General features: G+C 35.7%; 1 protein-coding gene across 9 annotated transcripts in view; it reads right to left on the bottom strand.

Moving 5' to 3' along the window:
• Positions 1-24,682, bottom strand: part of ANKS1B (ankyrin repeat and sterile alpha motif domain containing 1B) — a 408,202-nt gene that overhangs the window by 209,466 nt on the left and 174,054 nt on the right. For all 9 annotated transcript variants that reach the window (XM_058022133.1, XM_058022128.1, XM_058022125.1 and 6 more), the window contains 2 exons: positions 3,073-3,653; positions 1,103-1,175 (listed from right to left, as the gene is read on the bottom strand). In XM_058022133.1, the coding sequence (XP_057878116.1) occupies positions 1,103-1,175; positions 3,073-3,653 (654 nt within the window). The remainder of the gene's footprint in view (positions 1-1,102; positions 1,176-3,072; positions 3,654-24,682) is intronic.

Raw genomic sequence — 24,682 nt, 5'->3', positions numbered from 1 at the left:
CAGAAAACCCTGAATTATTTATCATATCTTCAGAAATTATTCACTGTCTCCTAATGTGGAGTTTGTCTGTGGACAGTTCTGTTTTCCAACGTTGCAAGTTGCACAATGAACAGACTGCCAGAACAACATGCCTAGCATTTCTCATGATATTGCCCCTTACTCTTTTTAGAAAAAAAATAAGCTGAGTTTGCTTGTTTTATCTGCAATTGTATTTGCATTCAAATCAGTTATTTTCTCTTTATCCTAGATCTTTTTCACTGCAAGCTACTGTTAAAATAGCTGTGTCAATTATATTTAATTGATAAGACACAGTTTCATCCTGTATATATGTAATGTTCCATGAAATGGACAGTTGTTCAAATATATCCTTTTCCCAGTTTTAAGAGATAAGGTACATAACATCCTGCCTTATGTATAAACCCAATGCAATTTTTAGCAAGGATGTACCAGTACAGCTGAGTAACACAGCTTTGCCTCAGGACTAAATTATTTGGACATGCAAGTCAGTTTTCCCTCCATGAGTTACGGAGAAGACATAAAATGCTTTCAAAATTCTTATCAGCACAGTTGCACAGGTTTATGCTGACAGACCAACAGGCTAAGCATGACTTAGGGTTCTTAGTAGCAGAGGTTTTCAAATTTTCCCATCATTGCTAACACCAGTCACTGTCTGTCAGCAACATTTTCATCCCTGTGACAAATATTTCTTCGAAGCAGCATTATATAATACAATACTTTAAAAAGTGTCAGCACTTAAGGGATTATATATACTAGAGTTCCATCATTCCAAACAAAACCTCATCTGAAAAAGATTGTAAAATACCCCCCTAGAAGAAAGGCTTCAATACAAAGACATTAATGGAGTACTTTTTCTGGTAAGATTTCAAAACAACATTAATGACTCCAATATGCTATTTAAAGCAGCAGCTCCAGGACACTGGGCCTAATGCATCTCTAACAGTAAACAACACAGATTCTGTTCATGGTTGTTCAAATATCTACAAATTATTTCAACACAGTGGGTTACTTAGCAATGTCTTATCCACAGTTTCCCTATGGACAATTACGTCAAAATAAACAATAGCTACTTGTTTTTCCTTACTTGTAGCGTGATCTTTCATCTCCCCCAGTCCAGTATTAATTCCAGCATCTATTGAACTCATGATTTTATCAATCTACAAAAGAGAGAACAGTGAAACAATTGTGGGATCCCATCTTCAGTATTTTATTTTAGTTTTTCATGCATAGATTTATGGCATTATTACCCTCATTAGGAAAAAAAAAGAATCAAAAATGCATAAATGAAAGGTAGACAATTAATTACTCCACTTTAATTTGGAAATTGCAATTTGATTTGAAATTTTGAATATTAGTAAAAACTAAGGCTTGGGACTAGTATTTCTTTTTCCATAGTAGAGTTCCTTACATACTGATGACTCTCATCATCTAGGTATGGCCAGTAGTGGTTTATTTAAGCAGCAATATTAATGAATAAAAAAATATCCTGTATGTTCCAAAGTATTTAAAATACACACAATTAGATCATTTGTTCAATTCATATTTCCAGAGAATTTCCTAGCCTCTTTTCTTTCCATTTGCCCCAAGGGCAGTAAATAAGTATGAAATATAGTTGTGTCCCCACATACCACAGAACAACATTCTCTGTGAAACAACACTGCACTGATCCCAAAACCTACTCACATGTGTCTAAGGCACATTGAACTTACTAGGTCAAAATCACTGTATCTATTTTATGTGCTGTAAGAACAGGACAAACCAAAAAGTGAATCAAAAGGTTGCTGTGGACTAAGAAGATAGACAAAGAGAAACACACTTTACTAAGCTTACTATTAGGACTAGTAGGAAAAGTATGTATTAGTCACTGGTGACAGGAGAAAGTCTGGAAATTATGACAGAATCTGAAGATTAAGCATTCATACTTTATACATAAATATATACATTTATATATGGCACTTTTTAAAGTTTAAGATCAAACCTTGATGACCATGTAGAACGGCAAATCTGTACCTGATTCTAATCAGGATTTTATAATAACATATCCAAGCTGTAAAGATCAAAACCTGATATCCTTAGTACATCTTCACTGAGAGAGTATTTCCCTTACAAAAGTGACTTTAAATGCCCTAACGAATCAGACACTTAGGTTAGCTTGAAACATTTTCCTAGAAAAATAACCAACCACATAATCAAACTCGGGGTTCTTTCTGAACGCAATAGCACCCTGGAGATAGATGAATTTCCCCACTGTAGTAGTTTTAAAGAGAAATTCTCACTTCTCTGTAGGAGCAGCAAAGATCCAAACGTTTCAAACTCTTAATTTACCTCACTGAGATGGGTACTTTTGTGTCTATGAAGAACCATTTACATTCTTGAAATTCAGCACAGGGTAAAAAGTTAAACATACGGTATCTAAAAATTAATTTAAATTGAATTCCAAACCCAAAATAAAATCTCTCATAAGGGCAAGCATGTGCACTATAAATTCAGTGTGGAAATTTCTGTTAGTAGTTCTGAATTCATTGCTGCTATAAGATATTCCCAATTCACACAGCAGCCAGGTATGTGCCAAGCATTTCACACACAGGCTACACACTACTTAGAGGATATGATACATAAGGAGGGTTTGTAGAATGCCCAATCAACTCTCTATTGCTGCCATTTTCTCCTGGCTCTTGCTAATGGGCACTGCCATAGTGGACATAATTAGCAAATGTGTAAACAAAAGGCACAGTTACTAAGGATTTTACCAACATTATTATTGTCAGCGATGAGGGCTTTAGTAGACAATAAATTCAGTGCCCCAAAAAGTTGCAGAATTACTTCTGGTTAACTTCATTCACTAGGGAAACAATAGACTTTATTGAGTGGGCAGCATTAGAACAGAAATGCTTTGCATTTTGTGCCAGCTGTTGAACTCCCATGCAGTACAGTGTGACATTCACTCTGAAGTTTGCAGTGTGGAATATTCACTTTTTATTTTGTCTCTGAAACTGAAAACAACAACAGTATCTTCACAAGACCATAGTACTTAAAAAATGAAAAAAAACTTACTTCTTCCCACTCTGATGTGAAGGAAGGTGTTCTCTCTGAATTCCCTTTGGAGCACTGTGGCTTTGGCGTGGGTTCACTCCAATTGCTTCTTGCTTTTTTATCATTTGGTGGATGGGTGATAAGATTAGAATCAGATTTTGAAACATTTTTGCACAAATGCATTTCCAGCAAGGTCTTTGGTAAAGATCGTATTCTGCCCAGCGTGCACGCTCGCTCCACAAATCCCCCAGTGCTGATAACCCATTGTTCACTGACCCTTGGTGCACCAACCAGGGTATGATTTTCTGCTGGTTTATTCTTAGTATGAAATATGGTTCTGTTTACAATTGGTGGCTTTTTTTTCTTAACAGGAGGATCAGAGGTGCTCTCTTTCCGTAGCTGTATCTGCTGCGCTGCGCTCTTGCTCAAAATGCTTTTCTCCAGTGGCCCACTGCACAGGTTTACTTTGCTGTACAGCTGCAGTGGATTTTCAGGTGGGTCACACGCAGGTGATGATCCATGAAGTAAACCTGCAAACTGCTCAGCGGGGTGCCCTTCAGGAAGCTCACTTTCAGTCGATGTTTCACCCTGGCTACGTTGCTCTGAAATGAGAGAGAGCCTTGTGAACATAAAAGGGTGTTAAAATACTGCAAACAAAAAACAAAATCCTTATTCCCCTCAAAATTACTTTTCAATGCTGCTGGGTACATTCTTATGTAATGAAACAAAAGACAACTATGCCATGAACTGATTTATTATTCTCTTAAAAAAATCTAAAATATGACTATATGACTATTTTATCCTAAAATATCTGCTGGTAGAAGAATAGCCAACAATGCTCAGTGCTATATATAAAACTCCATGAAAAAACAAATTTATAAGATAAAATAGGCCATTGCTATTCCATCAGCTTGATGATGTCTCTTTTAATTTGCTATTGAGCTGAAATGTGCAAAAATTATATATTTTAGTATGATGAATTAGGTAGGTAGTTTGTAGGTGGTAAAATACATGAAGAATCATTATTGTCACGAGTATTCTTAGTAATTTTTCTTTTTATAGCCTTATAATAATAGGGAATTTACACTATGATGCCTTTTTACTGACAGTCTCTAAGGAATAGATTTGAGTGCTGTTTTTATTTTCAGGAACTTTTGAGAATAGTAATAGTAACCATTGGGAAAAAAGAACAAAAAATCAAGTCTTTTCAAACACACTTAATATGTAACTTAGCACATACATAAACACAAAAAGCAACCACAGAAAAATGCACTACTTTGGCAAGGTTTAGAGTGGATTATTAAAATTTTATGACTCTTTTTTACGCTTGTTGCTGAAAGAACTAGGATGGGGGGAAAAATGGAGGTCTGAGGTGCCTCACTTAAAGTATTGCTGGGCTTAACATCACTCTATCAACATGGCATTAAGTCAGCATGTTCTACCCAGAATAATTGTGTCCCTACTAATGGTCACATCTCTATAACTACTTTATTAAAGATAAATAAATTCATCTCATTCCTTCTAGAAGTTGTATGTTCTAGATGGACTCTAACTGCAGGACTGTGAGCACAGCAGCAGCTACCACAAGGAATCGAGCATAGCATCATGACATAATGTGCAAAGATATTGAGCAGTTTTCTCCAATTAACTAAAATATCCGCTGACAAAAAAAAACCCCAATCAAATCTCAAAATATCCTTTCTAAAAGAAAGCAGTGCTTGACTTTACAAATGACAGAAGAAAGATTTTGGTGTGTACTTCAAAACTTCATCAACTCTTTTACTAGTCAGCAGCTTAAAAATATAAAATTAAATGTTTTTCTGTATATGATAAAATTCGAAGAACCTAAGAAAATACACTTTTCTTCTTGGAGAAACAACCAACTAGAATATACTTCAGACATTTTTGCAACCAAAAAGATGTAAGGTCTTATGGAGAAAGGTTAAATGTAGGATATGACAGAGCTTAAGGGATCAATAAACCTAGAAAAATTTGGTTTAGGGGAAAAATTCAGGGGGAAAGGAGGACATGGGGTATCCTCTCTTTGATTTCTGAAAGTTGCTGATTTATACGTATGTCTGCAATTTTGAAGGTGAATTCAAAATGAGGAATAAATTATGCAAATAATTAGTGGCTTTGGTGCTTTTCCTTTACATGAAAAAACTCAGTAGCTGAGATTCTGCTCCAGATTAAGACACATCATTTTTCTACATGGGTAGGAAGCATGTTAGCTTCTACCATAGTCAGATATCAGATTAATAAAATGAATGGAACCTATATCTCCCTGTACTCTGTTAACTGGGCTAACTACACTGCCAGTGACTTATGGGAGACAGCATTCAGTTTGTGTCCAGATACCTTCATGATATATCTGTCATGAACTGAATCCTATTTTGATGTTCTAGACAGGTATCTCATAGTTGTGTATTGAACTCATTGAAGAGATACATATTTTTTAATATTTAAAAATATATTTTAAATATATTTTAATATTTAAATCAGGAGGGAATAAATCAAGAAAAACAAAATCTTACAGAACCTGGATTGCAAGAAATTCACTATTAGTTTTGCTACATCTATGTTACTAAATAGTACTGGCCTACAGCTATGAGGATCTGAAGGAATTACTAGGCTCGTGTCCTTTAAGCTAAACTCTCCTTAAGACAGAGCTGGTCCATTCCAAATATTTACTGGGAACAGTCTCTTGTCTCACCTAAAACTTGCACTGTGCCGGGGTACTGTCTAGGTAGGTCTATTTGGTATTGGCCAAAGACTGACAAAACCCAAACAGTTTAAGAGTACAGACTGCCAAGCACCAGTGGCATCTCATGCCCTGATTTTGCTCAACTTATTACTGTAAATGACGTAAGTTCGTTCTTACTGAGAACACCCATTCCCCTGTGGTCAGTAAATATATTTACTGGCTACTAGAAAGTGTGTATCTCTCTTTGCAGCAATGCTGCAGTGATAGCATATCAAAACATTAATTCTGGTTGTTTGAGAGTTGATGCGGCAGCAAAGACCCCAAATATATTGTATGAGCCTTTTTCAGCTCGATCTTTCACAACTTTACTGTACTGTGAACACCTAAGTATATATATTCTACTTTAGGTAAAACTTTCATCTTTAAAATACCCACACAATACTTTAAGGAAGTCAGGAAAAAAATAAAACAAATGTTGCTTGTGCTCCCATTAGTCTTCTTATGTGTTAGCAAGTAGTCTATTCCACTTTTTATAAGATCACTACTAGTTTTCAAAAATACCCTATTTCATTTAATGTTGAGAATGAAGTTGCTCAATGAAGAATTTCTCAACATTTCCACAGTATCATAGAACTGTCCAGTTTGGAAAAGGCCTCTAAGATCGTAATCCAACTGTTAAACCAGCACTGCCTAGTCTACCACCACCACCACCAATCTGTGTCCCTAAGTGTCACATCTTTTAAATATCTTCAGGGATTTATATTCTCTTAGTTCAATAAGAGTGGTCTTATTGCCTACTTACTGCATTTTTATGATGCCCACTGTCTAAGAAGTTCACAAATATCAACTCACATATCCTTCTAAGGTGAGATTGTAATGTGATATTATGCTAATTTGAAAAATGGGAGATAAGGCACAGAGATATAATGCTGAAAATGCAAAAATGTTTAGGCATTTGATTTCAGATTCCTTAAGATTTTCTCTGTTCAGAGTATTAAACATTTTTAAACACAGAATATTTTCGAAGCATGGTTGCTATTCATTTCAGTAGATCAAAAAATCAGACCCTTAATGCCTCAAATTCATCATTCAAAAACCAAGGAATATGGTTAATGGCTACGTGGATAACCTTTGGTTATTGGCTACTTGGGTAACCTTTGGTCTGTCTTGACCAGGGTAAAAAAAGCCCTGGCAGAGACAGGGAGACTCTTATTAAAGAGACTTTTAATAAGAGCTTTATTAATTATGTGGCAAAGTAAGCAAAGATCTTATAGCTATATATTCTTCACTCCATGATTTTGAGCCATGCAAACCACATCTATACTAGGCAACAAAAAAGACTGGGGCTGTTAGGAAAAAAAAATCCATGTGGTCATGACAAAGGTTAAGGAGCAGGGTGCACTGCATGCTGCACTGCAGCCCTAAAACAGGTCATGCAGAGTGGTGCCATCTGCATCCCTGGACAGTTTCAAGACCTGGTTAGGAAAAGATATGTCTGATTTCATGATGACAGTCCTGCTCCAAAGAGGAAGATGGACTAGAAATCCTCCAGATATCCAAAAGTTTAATGAACCAATTATAATTCTGAATCTTCTGCCTTTTGAACTGATAACTGTTAAGGTTAATGCTCTTTGTATACTGACTTGTATTATTATTCTAGTTTCCTAATGAAGTCAATATTTATTACTTTGATGTTCAGCAAATAAGGAGAGCACAGAGATGGACTATAGCACTGCTCTAAATAGTACAGTAGTCTATCACTCCCTGTCATGTTCTAAAGAAATCACAGAAGGAAAAAATAAACCATACAACAGATAATCATAAAATAATTTCTGAGTATGAGTATGTTTTTCTTTCTTTTTCCAAGTCAGTATTTGTTGACCTAAGACCTGAAATGTTAGATGTTAAATAAGCTCTTCAAACTGCATCATTATCTAAAAATGCAGATTCATGGTTCATGGGAATATCCAATACCTCCATCTCAAGAACTTAAAGAATGAAAAGCTTTCCACAGGATAATACCACTACTACACCCTTGCTAAAATAGGAAACTTTATAAAAAAAAAATTAAATACTTGCTTTTAATAATTTCCCATCTCTGAGATAGATTTTTTTTTAATTGCTGCATATTTCTGTCATAAACTTTAAGAAGAATGATACTGAAATCAATATTTCTCCTGAGGCTTAGTAGCAATGCAAAAATGTGATATTTTATATATTATTTTCTGGGTTTAAACATATAAAAATAATTCTTATTTTGAATATTGCTGTGTATTGAAAAAAACCCATGCTATTAAACCAATTATTAAGTCTTAATTTTATTTCTTATTATTATTATTTCAACCAACTTAACTGGCACCAAGAATTTATATAAATAATTACATTACATAGGTCTGTACTCAGTGAACAGCCATTTAATAATGACAGCTTTTTCTTCTCCCAGACATTTGAGTAAGCTTTATGAGATAGAACTTTAGGAAAGGGGGTGAGGACACAAGAGAACATGAGAAGTTCAAACTCTTGGACTCAATCCCAGTGGAGAGAAGCATTCAGCTTATAAGTAATTTTTTTTTTCTTTTTGCAAGTACACTTATTTTTGTAATTAATAAAAAAAAAAGCCAACAGAAAGAGATCTTGCTTCCTTACCAGATACTGCTTTTCTTACCACTTTATCTTTTTACTTGTAAATAGTATCATAATACCAAAACATAAACAGATGTAATTTCTACAGAACTTTAGTGTTATTACAAGTGCACGTACAGCTTATCCATCTGAGGATTACTTCTGAAAATCACTGTGATACTGCCATAGCTGTGTTACAAGGAAAACATTTACATTTGGAACTACAAATAAATTCAGTTGTGCCATAATCTCAAAGCCACAGATACATATTGCTATTATCACCAGTTTATATACAACCAAACTGGTATTTAGGCAGCAGATTGCAATTCAATCAGCTATTTATTTTCACAGTGATGCACCCCAGCACAGTTGCTCATGGTACATATATAGAACTCCATGGAATACCATTTCTCACTTTCAGTATTTGAGAGTTATAATTTACAGATGCTTCATCAAACTCAGATATTTTTTCCTGATTCTGACTCCAAGACTGCAGAGCACATTAAGAAAACCAGAAGCATACTGAATACTGTGAGTTTTGCATTCATGTAAAATTGGAAATCATCTTATTCACATTTGTATCTCAAGAGATTCCATGTTCCTAACTAAAGTACATTCAGGAGAATAACAGTTGTTAATAACACTAATGAAAAGAGCTGTAATAGATAAATTATAATGACAGAGTCAGATCTTTAACAGGCATTGCTGTTGCCATGGCACAATATTTCTAATGTAAAATAAAAATCCACTAGAAAATTATTCTATAGCTATGGTAACAACTGTATTGTGACATGATTATTCTATTCAACTTCTGTTTTCATTTGATCCAGAAAGATGTTTTTAGCATCACACTTTGCACATGTGTAATATCTGCCCAAAAATGTATTCTCAACTCCCTTTTCCCCACATTCAGTTGACTGCTAAAACCAACAGTCAGAACTGAGCAATATTTGGAAACTACCCTCTTAAAGAAGGATGGGTAAGCATATTTGCATAGTAAAGATTGCTTTGCAAGCACTGGAATACCCTCAGTAGTGAGGATATCAGCTGTATAGCCAAAACGTTATAAAAAGGGATGATCAGCAAGAAAAGGCATAAGATCCAGAAAATTCATAGTATTTAAAAACAGAAGTAGCAATACTCAGGAAGTCTTTATTTCACACAGCAAACAACACTGTGCTCTGACCAAGCTACAGCTCTTTGATTGCAGCACTTTGGCTGCAGATATCTTAGATGAAGCAGAACAATATTTTCTCACTCAAGTCAAAGTTATAGCAAGGTACAATGGACCTTGCAAAGGATAGAACAACAAGATTACTAAGGAAGCGGTGAAGACTGTGGGCTTCTACTGTCACCAGCAACAACACAGAAGAGGAGCAATAGTGTCCAGCCAGACTGCAGTTTCTTCTTCTGGTTATTCCCAAATCTGAAGAAACCAGCAAAAAGTGGTTGGCAAGGTTGCTGTAGATGGTGTCCAGGCTCTGTCCCCAGGTTCCAACACTGCCAGCTTCTCAAAACCCATTCCCTTAGAAATCACAGTGAGTGTCTCTGTGGGTTGGGAGTTTGCTCTCATAAGCTTCAAAACTGCCAATTCACCCCTTAGCATAGCAGTCTGCACTTGACTGTGTACTGAGGGGTTTTACTGCCTCAGTGTCTCTACCTTCATCTTTTCCCTATGACCCATCAGGAAATGAAAAGATGAGAAAGATTTTCAGGGAAAGATATGGAGTTTTCTGAACGTTGCTTGCCAGTATCTAATGAAGAAAAAAGCTTTGGGTGAAGAAGGATATTAGGCAGTTATTACTGCTAATTCCAACCACATTGTAATGCCTAAATATAGTCCTTGCCCAAATTTTCAGCAATAACAGTGTAATATGGTACCAAGAGAGTTAATTTTAGCTCTTATTGAGATGCTTTGTCTCTTCTGTACATCTTCAGGTTTTTCTGTTACATGTATATTCTGTATTTGAGGAGGACATAAATGTAATTTTCAAAATCACATAAAGGGTTAACCTTTTACTGCAAAATTCAACACAGACAAAAATAAAGAGCTGCAGCTGCCACCTCCATAATGCCGTTTCCATGAGGATTTCTTTCTATGTGACTATATAAGGATTGGTTCCTAGACATCTTAAAGACAGACACGGTCTCATGAACCATCACATTTTACAGCACAAAATTCTGCCTTATGGCTGCACATCAAAATAAGGATTCTTCAGAAAAATAACATGCTAACATTTTTATGGACTAAACATATCAGACTGATAAAATAATGGTCAACATCCCTCAGGTGAAATGCTGGACAAATTCAACACACATTCAAGCTAAAATTCTGCTGGAATGCTTCAGCTTAGCAATGCAGCAAAAGCAAAAAGAAATCCTCTCAGTATGTCTCTAAGTTTTAGTGAATGTTTCATAAGAAATTCTGAGAGGTGAATGGCAATGGATGTAAAATGTAATTCTGCAGAGAGATCACATATAATCACACTGAGAAATTCTGTGGGGATCTCTTTTTTCAGCAGAAAGCAGTTGAGTGGGTTGTGGCTGTGCTCAGAAAGTACATGTTAATTTGACAATATAGTACGGCAGGGCAGAGTAATACAAGAGGAAAACTTGTTACACTTAATAACTAAAATCAGTGCAAAGCAGTATCAGTGTGATAGATGAGCTCTCGTATCCTTTGGTTGAAGACTGTAAAAAAACCCTGTTATACGTTCCACTCCTGGTATTTCACACATCACATGCAAAGAAGGAATGACAAATTCCTCCACCAAGTGGGAACAAAACTTACGACATACAAGGCAAAAGAAACTGTAAGAAATAGTGGATGATTCTCAAAATAATGTTTCTAAAAAGAGACACTGCACAACAATTTTGTTTAAAAGGAATTATTTGCCCTAGCAACAACTCAGTTTCCCCCAGCATGAGACAAGACCAGAAAGCAAAGAAAGTGTATGTTCTGCCATTTGCACTGACCATACATTTCTCTTTTCTAACCTTGATATAGAATATATTCCTGATCAGAGCAGTGTTTTTAAGATATTTCAGTTTGTCTCTTCCCTCATTCCATGTACAAGATCATCTGTGCTCTTTTTCAACTTATGTTTCAAATCCAGAAGGAATGGAATTGGTGCTTTCATAAGAAATAACGTAAAATAAAGGTGCCCTACCCCAGTTTTTTGCTAAATCTATTAGGTTGTAGGGACAAAAAAGTGTACAAAAATTAGGAATTTACAGAAAATATCTCTGGCTGTAGAATGAAATTTCAGTTCTAGATATAGGTACATATACAGTCATGGAAAATTACATTCAGATTTTAAACACTATGTGGACCATTCACTGAAATTTTATATATTTGCTTACATGTGACAGTATTGAAACTAATCACTAAAAATCATAGTCTTTTAGCAAACTTGCAGCTCACAACATTTTGTAGTTAAAAATACTGACTGGGGAAAATGAGAGAATAAAACCAAATTAACTGTATTTACTTTCTCCAAATGATTTATTTGGGGGTTGCAAATTTGACAGGATAACTATTTAAATTCTTTTGAAAAGTATTTATGAAACATAAATGATTTTACAAAACATTGACACAATAATGTGCAAAATAATTTATCTAAGAATAATAACTCTCTAGGTATATTTAATATCTCCAAAAGTTGTTTACTTTTCACAAGTAACTGTATTTACTTTAAAAAGTAATATTACACACAGGATGCTTAGAAGAAGATGTGAAACAAAGAGCAAATATTCAAGTGGCTAAATGCAGAGACAATATGGCCATTTTAGACACTACACAGTATCCAAAGTGATTGCAAAGGCTGATGGGTGTGACACACAACTTGGAAACCTCTGTCTTTCTGGTGAAGCAGCAAGAGCTCAGAAACAGTATTTCTAGTATCCAAGTTGGTCTAGACATCTGGTTTGGCATTAGAATTGTTTCTTAGAGATTAAATGCCAGCAGAGAAGGAGTACTGAGGGTAGGGTAGACGTAGACAATACATCTCAAAGAATCCTTTATAGTAGAATAAATAATTTAATGTGTGCATATACTCCATTTCAGAAGACTTACATACACTTACTTTAAATAGGAACTGAAAACTTGTTACTATTTGAAATAATGATTATTGATACTTCTACCAAAATAGCCATCAAGTTAAGAGTCCAGAACACCTGAGTGCCACAGAGCATGAAAGGCTGGCTGACACCAAGTCAGTTCCAAAATACCAGTTTATGATATTTTGGAAACATGTGCATTTGGAATATGAAATTAACCTGCTTTAAATTAACTATGACTGCTAGGGGAGTATCATAGTTAGCAGCCAATGTGTAGCCTTTTTTAAGCCACTAGGATGCAGAAAAGCATGTCTCAATTTTAGATACAGTTAAAGGAAAAACGAGCATTAGACTACAATTGCTTAGACATGGAAGAGTGGTGAGTGGCGTTGGAAGACAATTACAAACTTTCATGCTCCACCACAAATGACACTTTACAGAGCTCTCATACTATACAAATACAACCAAATAAACAAAAATATTATCATGAAAAACTGTATGATTCATCAGCTAGTTGCAGGACAGAAGCTCCCACAGAGACTGAGAGGCATAATTTAACGTAATTAAAACCCCTCTTACACAACAAACTGGAAAGTCACGCAACACAAATGCTACACATAGAAACTCTGGATAATTTACCTTCAGTTAGGATCATATAGGAGTTAGAGGACAGTTTCACCTACTGAATAGCTGCAGCAACAGAGTAGATTACCACTCACCCCACTGCTCTTCAAACAGAAGGCATCACTGAGCAGCTCCAGGGCCAGAGCTGATGTAGGAGTGGCTAACCTGCTTAGAGGGCTAATCAGCTGCCCCACTTTGGGCAGATTAGTTGAATTCACCTGGTTTATTTTGCTTGAGCTGGATTAAAAGTTCTCACAGAAACCCTTCTGCTGAAGCCACGCCTGGGGACATTCTATGAAAGAAGTGCAATGATACAGAGGTGCTGGTCACACCTTCAGCTACTTCCACTGACCTCTGCCATCCATGAAAGGAAGATATTCTCTGCAAAGAAGGGTCTGCTGTACTCTCTGAACCACACAGGCAGATATCCCCCAAAGGCACCAAATAGCCTTGCTTTTCTAATATGGTACACCTACTAAAAATAATATTTTCTTAACTGGGGATAATAATGTACATTAATAAACATTAGCAAGGTCTAATAAAGAGGACTAATTTATCAAGCTAAAAGGACTATAATGGTACAGCTTTCAAAACCATTCTCCAGACTAGTAGAAATTTATATATATAAGTTTGTTTAAGAGTCCAGAAACTGTAAATAGGAAAACAGAAACTCAGTCTAAGGGATCAGAATATAGACTAGTATTTGTGGGAATGATAATATTCTAGTCCCATAACCTACAGTCCCGATTTTGTTCAGCTAACAGTCTGATCAGAATACCAGGAATAATAGATGGTAGAAAACTTTACCAAATAATCTCATCCAGTCATTTGCACATCTTTAATAAGTAAAGAAAACTTCTTATGTAATTAGATACTTTAGATTTAGAAAACACCTTTTTTGACCATGAGTTACTTACTTCTCATCTACAATGCTTCAAGACAGGTGGTAAAAAGTTCTTTAGGGCCTTAAACCAGATACATCTGAAGCAAGGCAGATGTAGAATTTTATTGCTTAATTCTGCTCTAATTTATTTATATTACGCTTGCTGTCATCAACAATTTTATTTCCCTGTGAACTAAGGCCTCAAATCAGGCAGATCTTATCCTTCTATCATCTATGTATTTCAGCTGTTTAAGCAAGTGTGCTTACATTTCACCTGAGGAGACAACAGATCACTGAGACATTGTTTTGTAGATTTGTAGATGGGAAGAATCTCCATGAACAGGGAAGTTCCTTGTAAAAAGCAAGGTGAAGAGATACAGCAAATTGTCTAATTTACCAAATATACCCATGAGAAATGAGTGCAGAAGTAGTTTGTTACGTCAATCATAAGTAACAAATTATTGCAGAAACAATACTTTGATTGTTTCAATTAGCACATTCTTCACTTGGAAAAAATTGGAAATTAGATGATCATGGTATCCTGAGAAATTTAAAACAAGTCACTTTTATTCTCTTTCTAAAAGCAAACAAGCATGACTAGCAGCTCAACATGAGACAGCACTCTAAGAGATATACCAGAAAAGAACCTGCAGATTATTTATTTCTTTTTCTAAATTTTATTGTTAAAATATCAAGAAATTACCATGAAAAAATTTTAATCACTTTTCCTATTAAAAGTGGGCACACATCTTTTTCTTGTAAGAATAGGAAAGAGAGAGAAGGAAGGCAGAGAGAGAACAGGAGGAAAGAAAGAAGCCATTCTGATGACCACAGATAATAAAACCAGAAACTCTTGATTAGACTTTCAAATCAGAATTGTCCCCAAAAAAGACTTTTTTGAATGTGCAATGTGGTTTTATGGGTTTTTTGTTTTTTTAATTTTTTTTTTAATTAGCTTGCAAAAATCTCATGAAGACACAAAGACAAAATGTCAAATCTTTAGACAATGCTTGTTTCCTTAAAGCATTTTTATGGAAGCACCTATAATAAAGCACAGTAAAAAAAAGCAAAGATGGTCACACCTGGAATAGGTTGCCTTGAATTTTATACTGTTTTTAGCATTTCACATTAAGTTAATTAATTATTCCTATCTGCACCAACCTAAAAGAAAGAAGGCTGATGATGGTGGTGGGAATAAATGAGATTCATTAAGTATTTCCAAGGAGAATGACAGCAGTTCTTAACTGAACAGGGAGTCAACTACCAAATGGGACATGGATACTGGCCTCTTTCTAGCCCAGTTAACAGATAACTGAATTTTCTTCAAGTCTTTAGATGGAAAAGAAGGCACTAAGCTGTTAAAATCTTCTTTGCTCAGAGAATACATGGCAGGCCAGAATTCAAAGGAATTGAGACAGCTACAGTACTGGTAAACAAAGAATAAATCTGCACAGAGGAAAGAGAAATATATATATATATATATATATATTTTTTTTTTTATAGCAGTTTCATTTCTTCCAAGCATAACTTGGATAAATTCCAAAAAAACCCCAAAAACATCTACACATATATGAGGATATACTGTGTTTTCAACCAAAATTGACTACACCAATATGAACATTGATCAGTGAAGTTAAAAAGTAAATTTAAAGTGAAACTTGACTTAAGTTCACCACACAGTCAGACTATCAATATGAAGCCTAAAAGTCTGTCATTTGTAATTGCTTTCAAATTCTCTAATCAATTTGAATTTCAATCTTTTTTTGTCATTTGACAGAATCCCAAGACATGCAGTAATCATCACAGAGAAGTACAGAAGTTTCAATCAAAATAACTGCCTGCTTCTTAAAAATGGCATTTTTCTTCTACATCAGGTAAACCACACTTTCTACTGGAGCCAACACAGCGATGTTTATTGCACCAAAGATTCAGTATAAGTCAGTCATTTCCAAGGTCTGATTGTTTTTGCCACTTCCTGAAGTCAATTAGTTGAGGAAGACTATTAATAAAGACAGATCATCACACTTGTATGATTTTACTTCACAGTCCTCAGGTGAAGGGTGGCAGAATGCTAATCCTATAAGAACTCTTGTGGGAAAGTAAGAGTTCTGAGCTTTGTGATATGAGTTCTTAATGTATCTTGGCAGTTAGAGAGACTGAATCATAGAAAGTAAAAATATTTCATCTTCATTGTGGGGACGGAAGTACTGCTACACACCAAGATGTGAGAGGTCTGTGGTGAGGAGGTGATGTTTCCTCTCTACTCCACTTAGGTGAAACCCTACCTGGATCCAGCTCTGGAGTCCTCAGTACAGGAAAAGCATGGACCTGTTGGAGTGGGCGCAGAGGAGGGCCCCAAAATGATCAGAGAGGTGGATCCCATGAGAACAGATTGAGAAAGTTGGGCTGTTTAGCCTTGAGAAGACTGAGTGAAGACATTATTGTGGCCTTTCAATAACTAAATGGGGATTAGAAAAAAGATGGGGACAGAGTTTTTAGTACAACCTGTAGCAATAGGTCAGGGGTAATGGTTTTCAACTAAAAGAAGACATATTCAGACTAGATATAAAGACATAGTTTTTTACAATGGGGGTGGTGAAACACTAGAACAGGTTTCCCAGAGAGGTGGTGGATGCCTCATTGCTAGAAACATTTGAGGCCAGTCTGGATGGGGTTTTCAACTGGTCTAGTAGATGTCCCAGCACATGGCACAGGTGTCCATTGGATGACCTTTAAAGGCACCTTCCAACCCAAACTGTTCTACGGATTTTAAAGTAAGGCATCAGACAAAAGCTCTCAGCTGATTAAAGTGGACCAGAGCTTAAGGCAGTGCTGGCCTTTCTTCTTCAGGTATGGTACAATGCCTTTTAGGAAAACACAGCAGTTAGTAACACAAAATAATGAATTTAGGGTCAGGAAGTGCCATTTCCATTTGCCCTGCACATAAGAGCATAGAATAATGAGGCTCACCTCCCCTGAATACATCTGACACTGAGACACTAAATATGGAGATCAGATTTCAGTTTTAATCATGGGCTATTTCTTTAACAAATTAGTGTTTGTTGAAGTATTTTAAAAAGACAAAGCTCCTACAAACTCACTTTATTTCTATTTTACATTGTATTGCTATATGGAATATACAAAAAGGCTGCTTGAAGATACATGAAAAAGAAATCAAGGACAAAAAAAGAGAAAACTTAAAAGAAGAGCTACCTTACCAGAAAGATTAAAAATATTCTAGAAGAGTAAGCAAGAGAGTGAGAGTAGGGAAACACAGAAGCAGAAGTCAAGGGTGAATATTAATTATACATCTAGAGATATACATATTAATAGTTCTATATGGTTATATATATATTAATAGACCCAGGGAGCTCTCACCAGAACTGCACTACTCAACAAGGGCTTTCAGTCTTCCTACTGCATCTGTCTCTCCTGTCAAGAAACTCCTTTGATCAAAATAATGAAATTAGACCTCTCTGTCTTTCACTTTTGCTGTATTCCTTGCCTATGTTGTCACAGCCACATCAACTCTAAGTTACTGCCCAGGTACAAGCTAGGGTTTTCAAGTATTTGTTGAGTGGACACTAGTTAGTTTCCTGTTTCTTTATACGTGAAGACAATTGCAGGGAGTTTTAATTTTTACTGTGCATCTTGCCTGAAGTCAATCATATTTAAATGCAACTTTTCTTTCACAAACAACAATGACTTTATTTTCTGTATTACATTTGATTTTCCTACTTTAATTAAACGTATAGATTTGTCATTGACAATTTCTGGACTAAGTCATAATAATTTTTTCAGTATCACATGACAATCATGACAATCATGGGAAAACTTAAGACAAAATCAAGGAGAAATTTACAGTAGTTAAAGCACCTTTGAAAAACTGTATATTGACTCAACTAAAAGAAACAGAATAACCCCTAATACCTTTTAGTTATTCATTTTAGATGGAGTTTTTTTTATAATTTTGATAGAAGTCTTTTTTTTTCTTTTTAATTAAAGCTTCCTCACATGTTTAGCTGTGCCACAGTGAGTTTCTTAGCATATTCCACATTGACTCAGCAATCCTTTCAGCTATGTCATGTGGGAAGCTTAGCCATGCTGTTCTGAGTGGTAAACCGGGTTGTAAAGTCAAGGCTATTGCTAAGCAAAGATAGCCTTCAGTCATGAAGCCAGAATTTTTTCAGCATCATCAGACACTTTCTCAGTCCTTACATACTTATTTCTTTGGTGTGCAGTCTTATATATGGCACATGTTTTGACTCCTGAAGGAGAATTAGTGTATTCCTGGGCCTCAGATAAAAGACTGGTGTCCCAAGTGTTTTCTTCAGTCACTGTAATTTTCCAGAACAATTTGAAAACAAAGAACCTACATCCCAAACCCAACAAAAGAGTACAAAGCTCAAAGCTGGAAGTCAAGCTTCTGGCTTAGTGGAAGTAGCTACCAAGACCATACCAGATACCTAGACTAACACAAGGAGAAGTCACCACTTTGGGAGAATTAAAAAAAAAAAAGAAAAACTAAGGGCAGAGGAGGCAGAGTTCAACCAGACAAGTGAAAAGAAGATAGAAAAGGTCAAAGAGAAGGAACAGAATAGTGAAAGTATTTTTAGCCTGTTTCACAAACCCATGTCTTTCTTTCAAAACAAAAATTAAAAATCCCAAACACACATGCCCATTTCTACACAGACTTGTATTTGCCATCACAGGTATTGTAAATTGGAAGCTAGCAATACACACAAACACAGAATGTACTTTTCCTTCTGCTAACTTTAGAAAGAGAGCCATAACCTAAAAATGTAAAGTTGCATTCTAAATCCTCATGATTACAAACATATTCATGGAGATTGTACACCTAAGAAACAGATTCAGATGGAGGGAAAAAAGGAAAATAGCTTAGGTAGGTAAAAAAGTCATTGGGTTCTATCAGTTTAAAGAATATTACAAAATCTTAGGATGAATTTCAGCCTTTTCACTACACTTTCAGCTTTTTGACAAAAAGTTTATTTGATGAGCTAGGAAATTATGTAGCCTATCAACTGCATTCTTCAGAAAACAGAAACACTGCTAATATGCAGATTAAATGCTGATGATAGAGCACAAGAAAAGTTTGGAGGTGTTATGCATGAGATTGTTATTGTTCTGCTTCCTCTACAACTTCAAAGTCAGTTAATACAATAAGGCTCCCACATGCTCTTAAATTAAACATGTGAATGAGACAGATTTCTTCCTCGATTTCACGTATAAACACCACGACTGGCTTGGAGGCACTACCCATAACTGAGCGCTAGGTGTGACTCTCATCCCTTACACACCTTCAGCCCCATTAATCATACTAACATAAGGGTGGCACACAGAGCCTTTACTGGGGAACTCTCAATGGCATCAGGAGCACTTTATTGACAGCTGTGATCCTAGAGACACCAAGAACATCCTTTGGCTGTGGTAGATCATGTCTCACATCCCACTCCAGTGACACAGCCGGCAGTATCATCGGCCACATCGCTACATCTCCAGTGGCCTCCAAGCATTTGCTGCTCATAATCCTGTCTCCACCCCAAAGCTTTTCATCTTCTTACAAAAGAAATTACCTTCCCACAATTTCAGTGGGAATACTTCAGATCTGTCAGTAAGTACATGGTATTTTATTTTTTCCTCATAAATCTGACATCATGGCAAATTTCCACTCTCCTAATTAATAAGTAGTTTTCAAGGTAACAACTGTTTTTTCTGCATAATGTGGGAATGCAACGGTGCTTATTGGAGGATGGTTTTGCACATGTGACACAGACTAGCTGAGTAATAATAATAATATTACTGATTCAACTACATTCACCAATATGAAGCCATTTTGTGTTGGTATTTTTTCACAGCAGAAAATTCAAGACTTACTAAATCAAAACTAGAATAAAGATTTTACACATAGAGAAAGAAACTTGATTTTTATATAAGCCACTAGAGAGGAATTTATTTTCTTGAAAAAGACCTCAAGTATTTATTAGGATTTTACAGACTGTCAAGAATCACATGAATCAGGAGATTAGGATATTTTTCATTTAGTTCTGAAGTAAAATTTTTTTGAAGTATGAAGGAACAAAAATTGAACATAATTTAAGCTTCTAGTCTTAGTATCAAACTCAGGCTGAGTCATAAAAATCACTGAGGACAGCTGTGATTATATAAAATTTACTGTGTACCAGATGTTCACTGAGAGTATTACATTAAGAAATTGCCCCTTCCAAATAGAAATTGTGGTATCCAAAATATCTGATGTGGTAGTTTCCCTTCTACGAAGGGGACATAGGGTTCTACACAACTCCTTCTAGATAAAAAAGAGAATAAATAGACTGTATTTATGAAACACAGAAAATGTATTCATTGTGTGGTTTAATGGCAAATTTTCTTCTGGTCTGAAAGATGCTCTAACTGCCAGAAAAAAATTTAAGAAGTTAAAATTAATTTGAAGAAAATAAGAACATGCATTGAAATTCTGTTAAATACCCAAGTATCAATGCAAACGTACACTAGAAACAAACTCTGCAATATGAACACTTCAGAACTGTCTTGTTTAATGGCCTACAGAAAATCCACAGAATTCACTTCAATGTAACTTAAATACCTTTGCTTGCATTAAGTTCTCTAATCAGTGAGGCTGAATCACAAGGGGGCAAAGAGGTGATAGGAAAGGTCATCAGGAAGGAAAAAAAAAGACAGAACACCTTAAAGAGACATGAGATGTGACCACACTGCACTGACAATAGCTACAGTGTTTTGTACACAGCAAGAGAGCTTTAAAAACACCCTACTTGGTTACAGAAATCTTGCAGTATCATTTTGGTGCACTGAACAGGCTGCGAAGCTTGCTCCCACCCTGAGCAAATTAGCCCATGTTATGCTGCACTTCGATACCAGTTCTCAAGCTAGAGGCAGTTTAAAGATGGCACAATTGTCTGTTTTGCAGATATATTCTCAACAATTTAGGTAAAATACCAGTGCTGCCAGGAAAGACTAATGGAATTAGGCTTTGACTCAATTTGCCTATCATGCACGGATATCTTTAAAAATACAAACCTCTTTATTTTTAACTGTCCACAAGAACAATGTCACAAAACATTAAAAGCTATTTTTCTTAATGGAAGACATTCTAATTAAAGCAGAACAGCATGAAGAAAAAAAACACTGTAGTCCAAACTAAAATCTGCTATATTGCAACTCACGAGCCACTCCTAGCATTTTCAGTTGTTTACCAGGCGAATTTTGAAAATCACTTTAATATTAGTTTTCCTGAATTTCCTCATCTGCAATAACATCAATCCCTCTAAAGGGCTTTACGACCTGCTAAGGAAAACAGCACTATAGGAAAGCTAAGTATTATCAGCATCTTTTAAGATGTTTGTCAGACTTCACCATAAACCCTGAGTTTTTCAGAAGTCCTTTAAAAACTCTTTTACTGTGGTTTTCTACTTCTCTAATGTTTGTAGGAATCTTTTTTGATATGAAAGAAACTGAATGCATGTGGAAACAAATTTAACTACAGAGTATACATAGTTTAATTATATATATAATAAATTGAAAAATTGGAGAATGTTTTATAAAACACTCTGGGTATAATAATGATGTGTTACTCCTAGGCACACATATTTCAAAAGAAAATGGTTATGGTTTAACTCCAACAAAATGAATTTAAAATATTTATAAGATTTGAATGATTAAATATTATTTTGCAAAATGTGATTTTTCACACAGTATGATACACTGAATTTAAATCAGAGGCAGATGGTATCCAGTATTCTCACTGAGAGGACTGGTATGTCAGACAATTTAGTATTTTGTTCTGTTTAAGACAAACAGGGTTTCTAGGGTCTTTGAAAGTCATTCTATATTGGAAGGGGAACTAGAAATATGGTGTTCACTTAAAACATTTATTTACTGTGCAATGCTACACAGAAAAGTAAGGAGAAAAACTGCATCAGAAGTCTTCAAAGTTGTCATGAATTCCAGGTTCAATTAAATACCTTGCCCTTTTATGATCTTTCCCACTCAGCCCATCTAACTTTCAGACTTCTATTCATTACCATTTTTTGGGTAATAAAAACTGCATTCACATGCTTTAATACTGGCAAGAAAACCCTCCCAAAAATCTCCAAATAACCTCTGTAAATATAACCTTATTTCAGAAGCTGCGGCTGACTCACTAATGATGACAGAGATGACCACTGATCATAGAGTTTTCTAAAAAAAAAAAGCAATATTTTTTTGAGAAAAGACATTTTCAAGAAACTTTCTTGGTAACTAGGCTGTCATTGAGCTTACTGCCTAGAGCCTGATATGATTTAAGGTCATCTGAGTAACCTACAGAATTTAATTCCATACGAAAAGTAACATCCCTTGGGATTTTATACCTGTTGTGAGAATTAACCTTAGAAAATATGAGAGTTGAAACTCTATCAATCCAGCTGTGAAACTTCCATTTAAAACACCATTCTTAATCTTCCCACTGCACAGCTCCAGCCTCCAAAACAGGGTGTCAACCCTGTGCCATGCAGCCTTTCCTCATTGCTCCAAGTTATGACCCCAAACCAAATAATCTGCCTCCTCCTCTCCTACACATTCCATCTTTCCAGAAACTGACTCAATCTCTATGCTTTCTCACACTTCTTATCTAGTTTTCCTACCAAGGTAAGGACATTGATAAGCAATGCTGCACAGCTGTGGAAAATGCTTTCTCTAACTCTGAATATAATGTAATGCAAAAATAGAAGCCCAGATGCAAGCTACAGCCTTCTATGTCAATATCATTTTGTCTGTTTCATGTGCTCTCTCAGGACTAACAGGTCTCACACAGGTCTACAGGTTAATTGTTTCTATTTCCTGAGTTGCTGGGTTATCACACATTCATTGTACAACACAGAAATACTGTAATGGAGACAATACTGGCATCTGTAAGATGGTATGAGAAATAATTAACAAAAAATACACGTTTAAGACCCAGATATTTTCCACTTTTACTACTATTATTAGTGTTAAAGACTATTACACTATCTTCCAAGTTGTTTCTTTACTGAATACAATCTATTTGCCATTGGATTGAGGGGAGAAAAATACATTAATATTACCAGAGGATTGTTTTATTATTTTCAGGTCTCTCTCTTCTGGGTTCTCTAGACCCATTTCTTCTTATTCCAATAGTGGCTAAAACTTCATAAAGAAGATGCTTGTGTTGTACCAAAATTAATTTGTATTAACTACCATCCATTCACTTCAGTTCCAAGCACACACTGATACTCTCGTGGAGGAACACCATCACTAAAGGCTGCACACACCCAGGATGGGGTCACTGCATCTAGTCCTTCCTAAGAACAGGCAGCAGTGCTGAGAACACTGGTCTGAAGAGTTCAGAGACCATCTGTAGACATGCCATGAACTACAGGTCCCCAGGCAGCTCCTCAAAACCATTTAAGACATATAGCACACAAAAAAAAAAAAAAAAAAAAAAAAAAATCAAAAAATCCCCAGAGCTTGCACTGCAGTAAGTTGGCAGGAGAGATCAAGAATACTTTAGATGTCCTTGGGTCTTTCATGCCCACGCAATTCTTTATGTGAAAACACCCAGAGGATCCTCTGCCATACCTAACATTCATGAAGCTGTTCCTGACTAATCCATATGGTGTGAGCATCTGCCACTTTTCAGTATAATATTCATTCCCAGAGCATTGCATTTTCCACAGATAGCATGAATGATTAAAAAATAATAATTTTGTGATAATTCTGCTTCCGGGAAAATATGAAATGGTGAAAAATTGACATTATCTTTGGTATTTGCAAAGCCTCCTGAAGTGGATGAATATATGGAACTGCCTCAGCACACATTTAAGGACTATATTCTTATCAGGAACATTTGCTCAAGGAGTTTGTAGACAGGTGGGGGCTGGCCTCTTCTCCCAGGAACCCAGAGACAGGACAAGAGGAAATGGCCTCAAGCTGTGCCAGGGGAGATGAGGAAGAATTTTTTCACTGAAAGGGTGAAAGCACTGGCACTGGTTCCCCAGGAAGCTCGTGGAGTGACCATCCCTGCAGGTGCTCAAGAAATGCCTGCACGTGGCAGTGGTGCTCGGTCAAAGGTTGCAGTTGATGATCTTGGAGGTCTTTCCCACACTTACTGATTCTAGGACTGTGAAGACACAAATGTCTTTAGAAAGCAAATTGTGTAATGGAACTGTTCAGAACTAGAATGCATGTTTTTTTACATTATTTAAATGCAGCTTATTGCATTTAAAAATACTGAAAACAAAGTAATAAATCCAATTTTGTTTGATATTTACATTTGAGTACAGACCTTTTTATATGTAGTCTGCAAGTGCAGTTTTCCCCTCCAGGAAGTGACTTCATATTAAAATCACAAATATAAAACAGATTTGTCCAATCTGCATACAGAAGTATTAGAAGGCCAATAAAAACTTATGAGCTGTAATTTTTATGTCAATTCTATACTTTGACAATTACTTCTTAAACATGATGGACATTTCTTAAGTTGATTAATAGAATTCTAAAAAACTGTGGAAAAGAATTTTTTTCAAGAAAAAAACCCTTATTACAGAATTCATAGAATTATTTTGACTTTTTTTTTTTCCCAGGAAAAGACCAAATTTATATCCAGTTATGCATATAGGTAACTTCACTCATTCAAACCAAATTTATATGCAGTTCTGCATATAGGTAACTTCACTCCTTCAAAG

The sequence above is a fragment of the Melospiza georgiana genome, chromosome 4, assembly GCF_028018845.1.
Source record: "Melospiza georgiana isolate bMelGeo1 chromosome 4, bMelGeo1.pri, whole genome shotgun sequence".
In the NCBI taxonomy this organism is placed as follows: domain Eukaryota; kingdom Metazoa; phylum Chordata; class Aves; order Passeriformes; family Passerellidae; genus Melospiza; species Melospiza georgiana.
The sequence above is the reverse complement of the archived record's forward strand: the minus strand, read 5'-3'. Positions and strand labels throughout refer to the sequence as shown.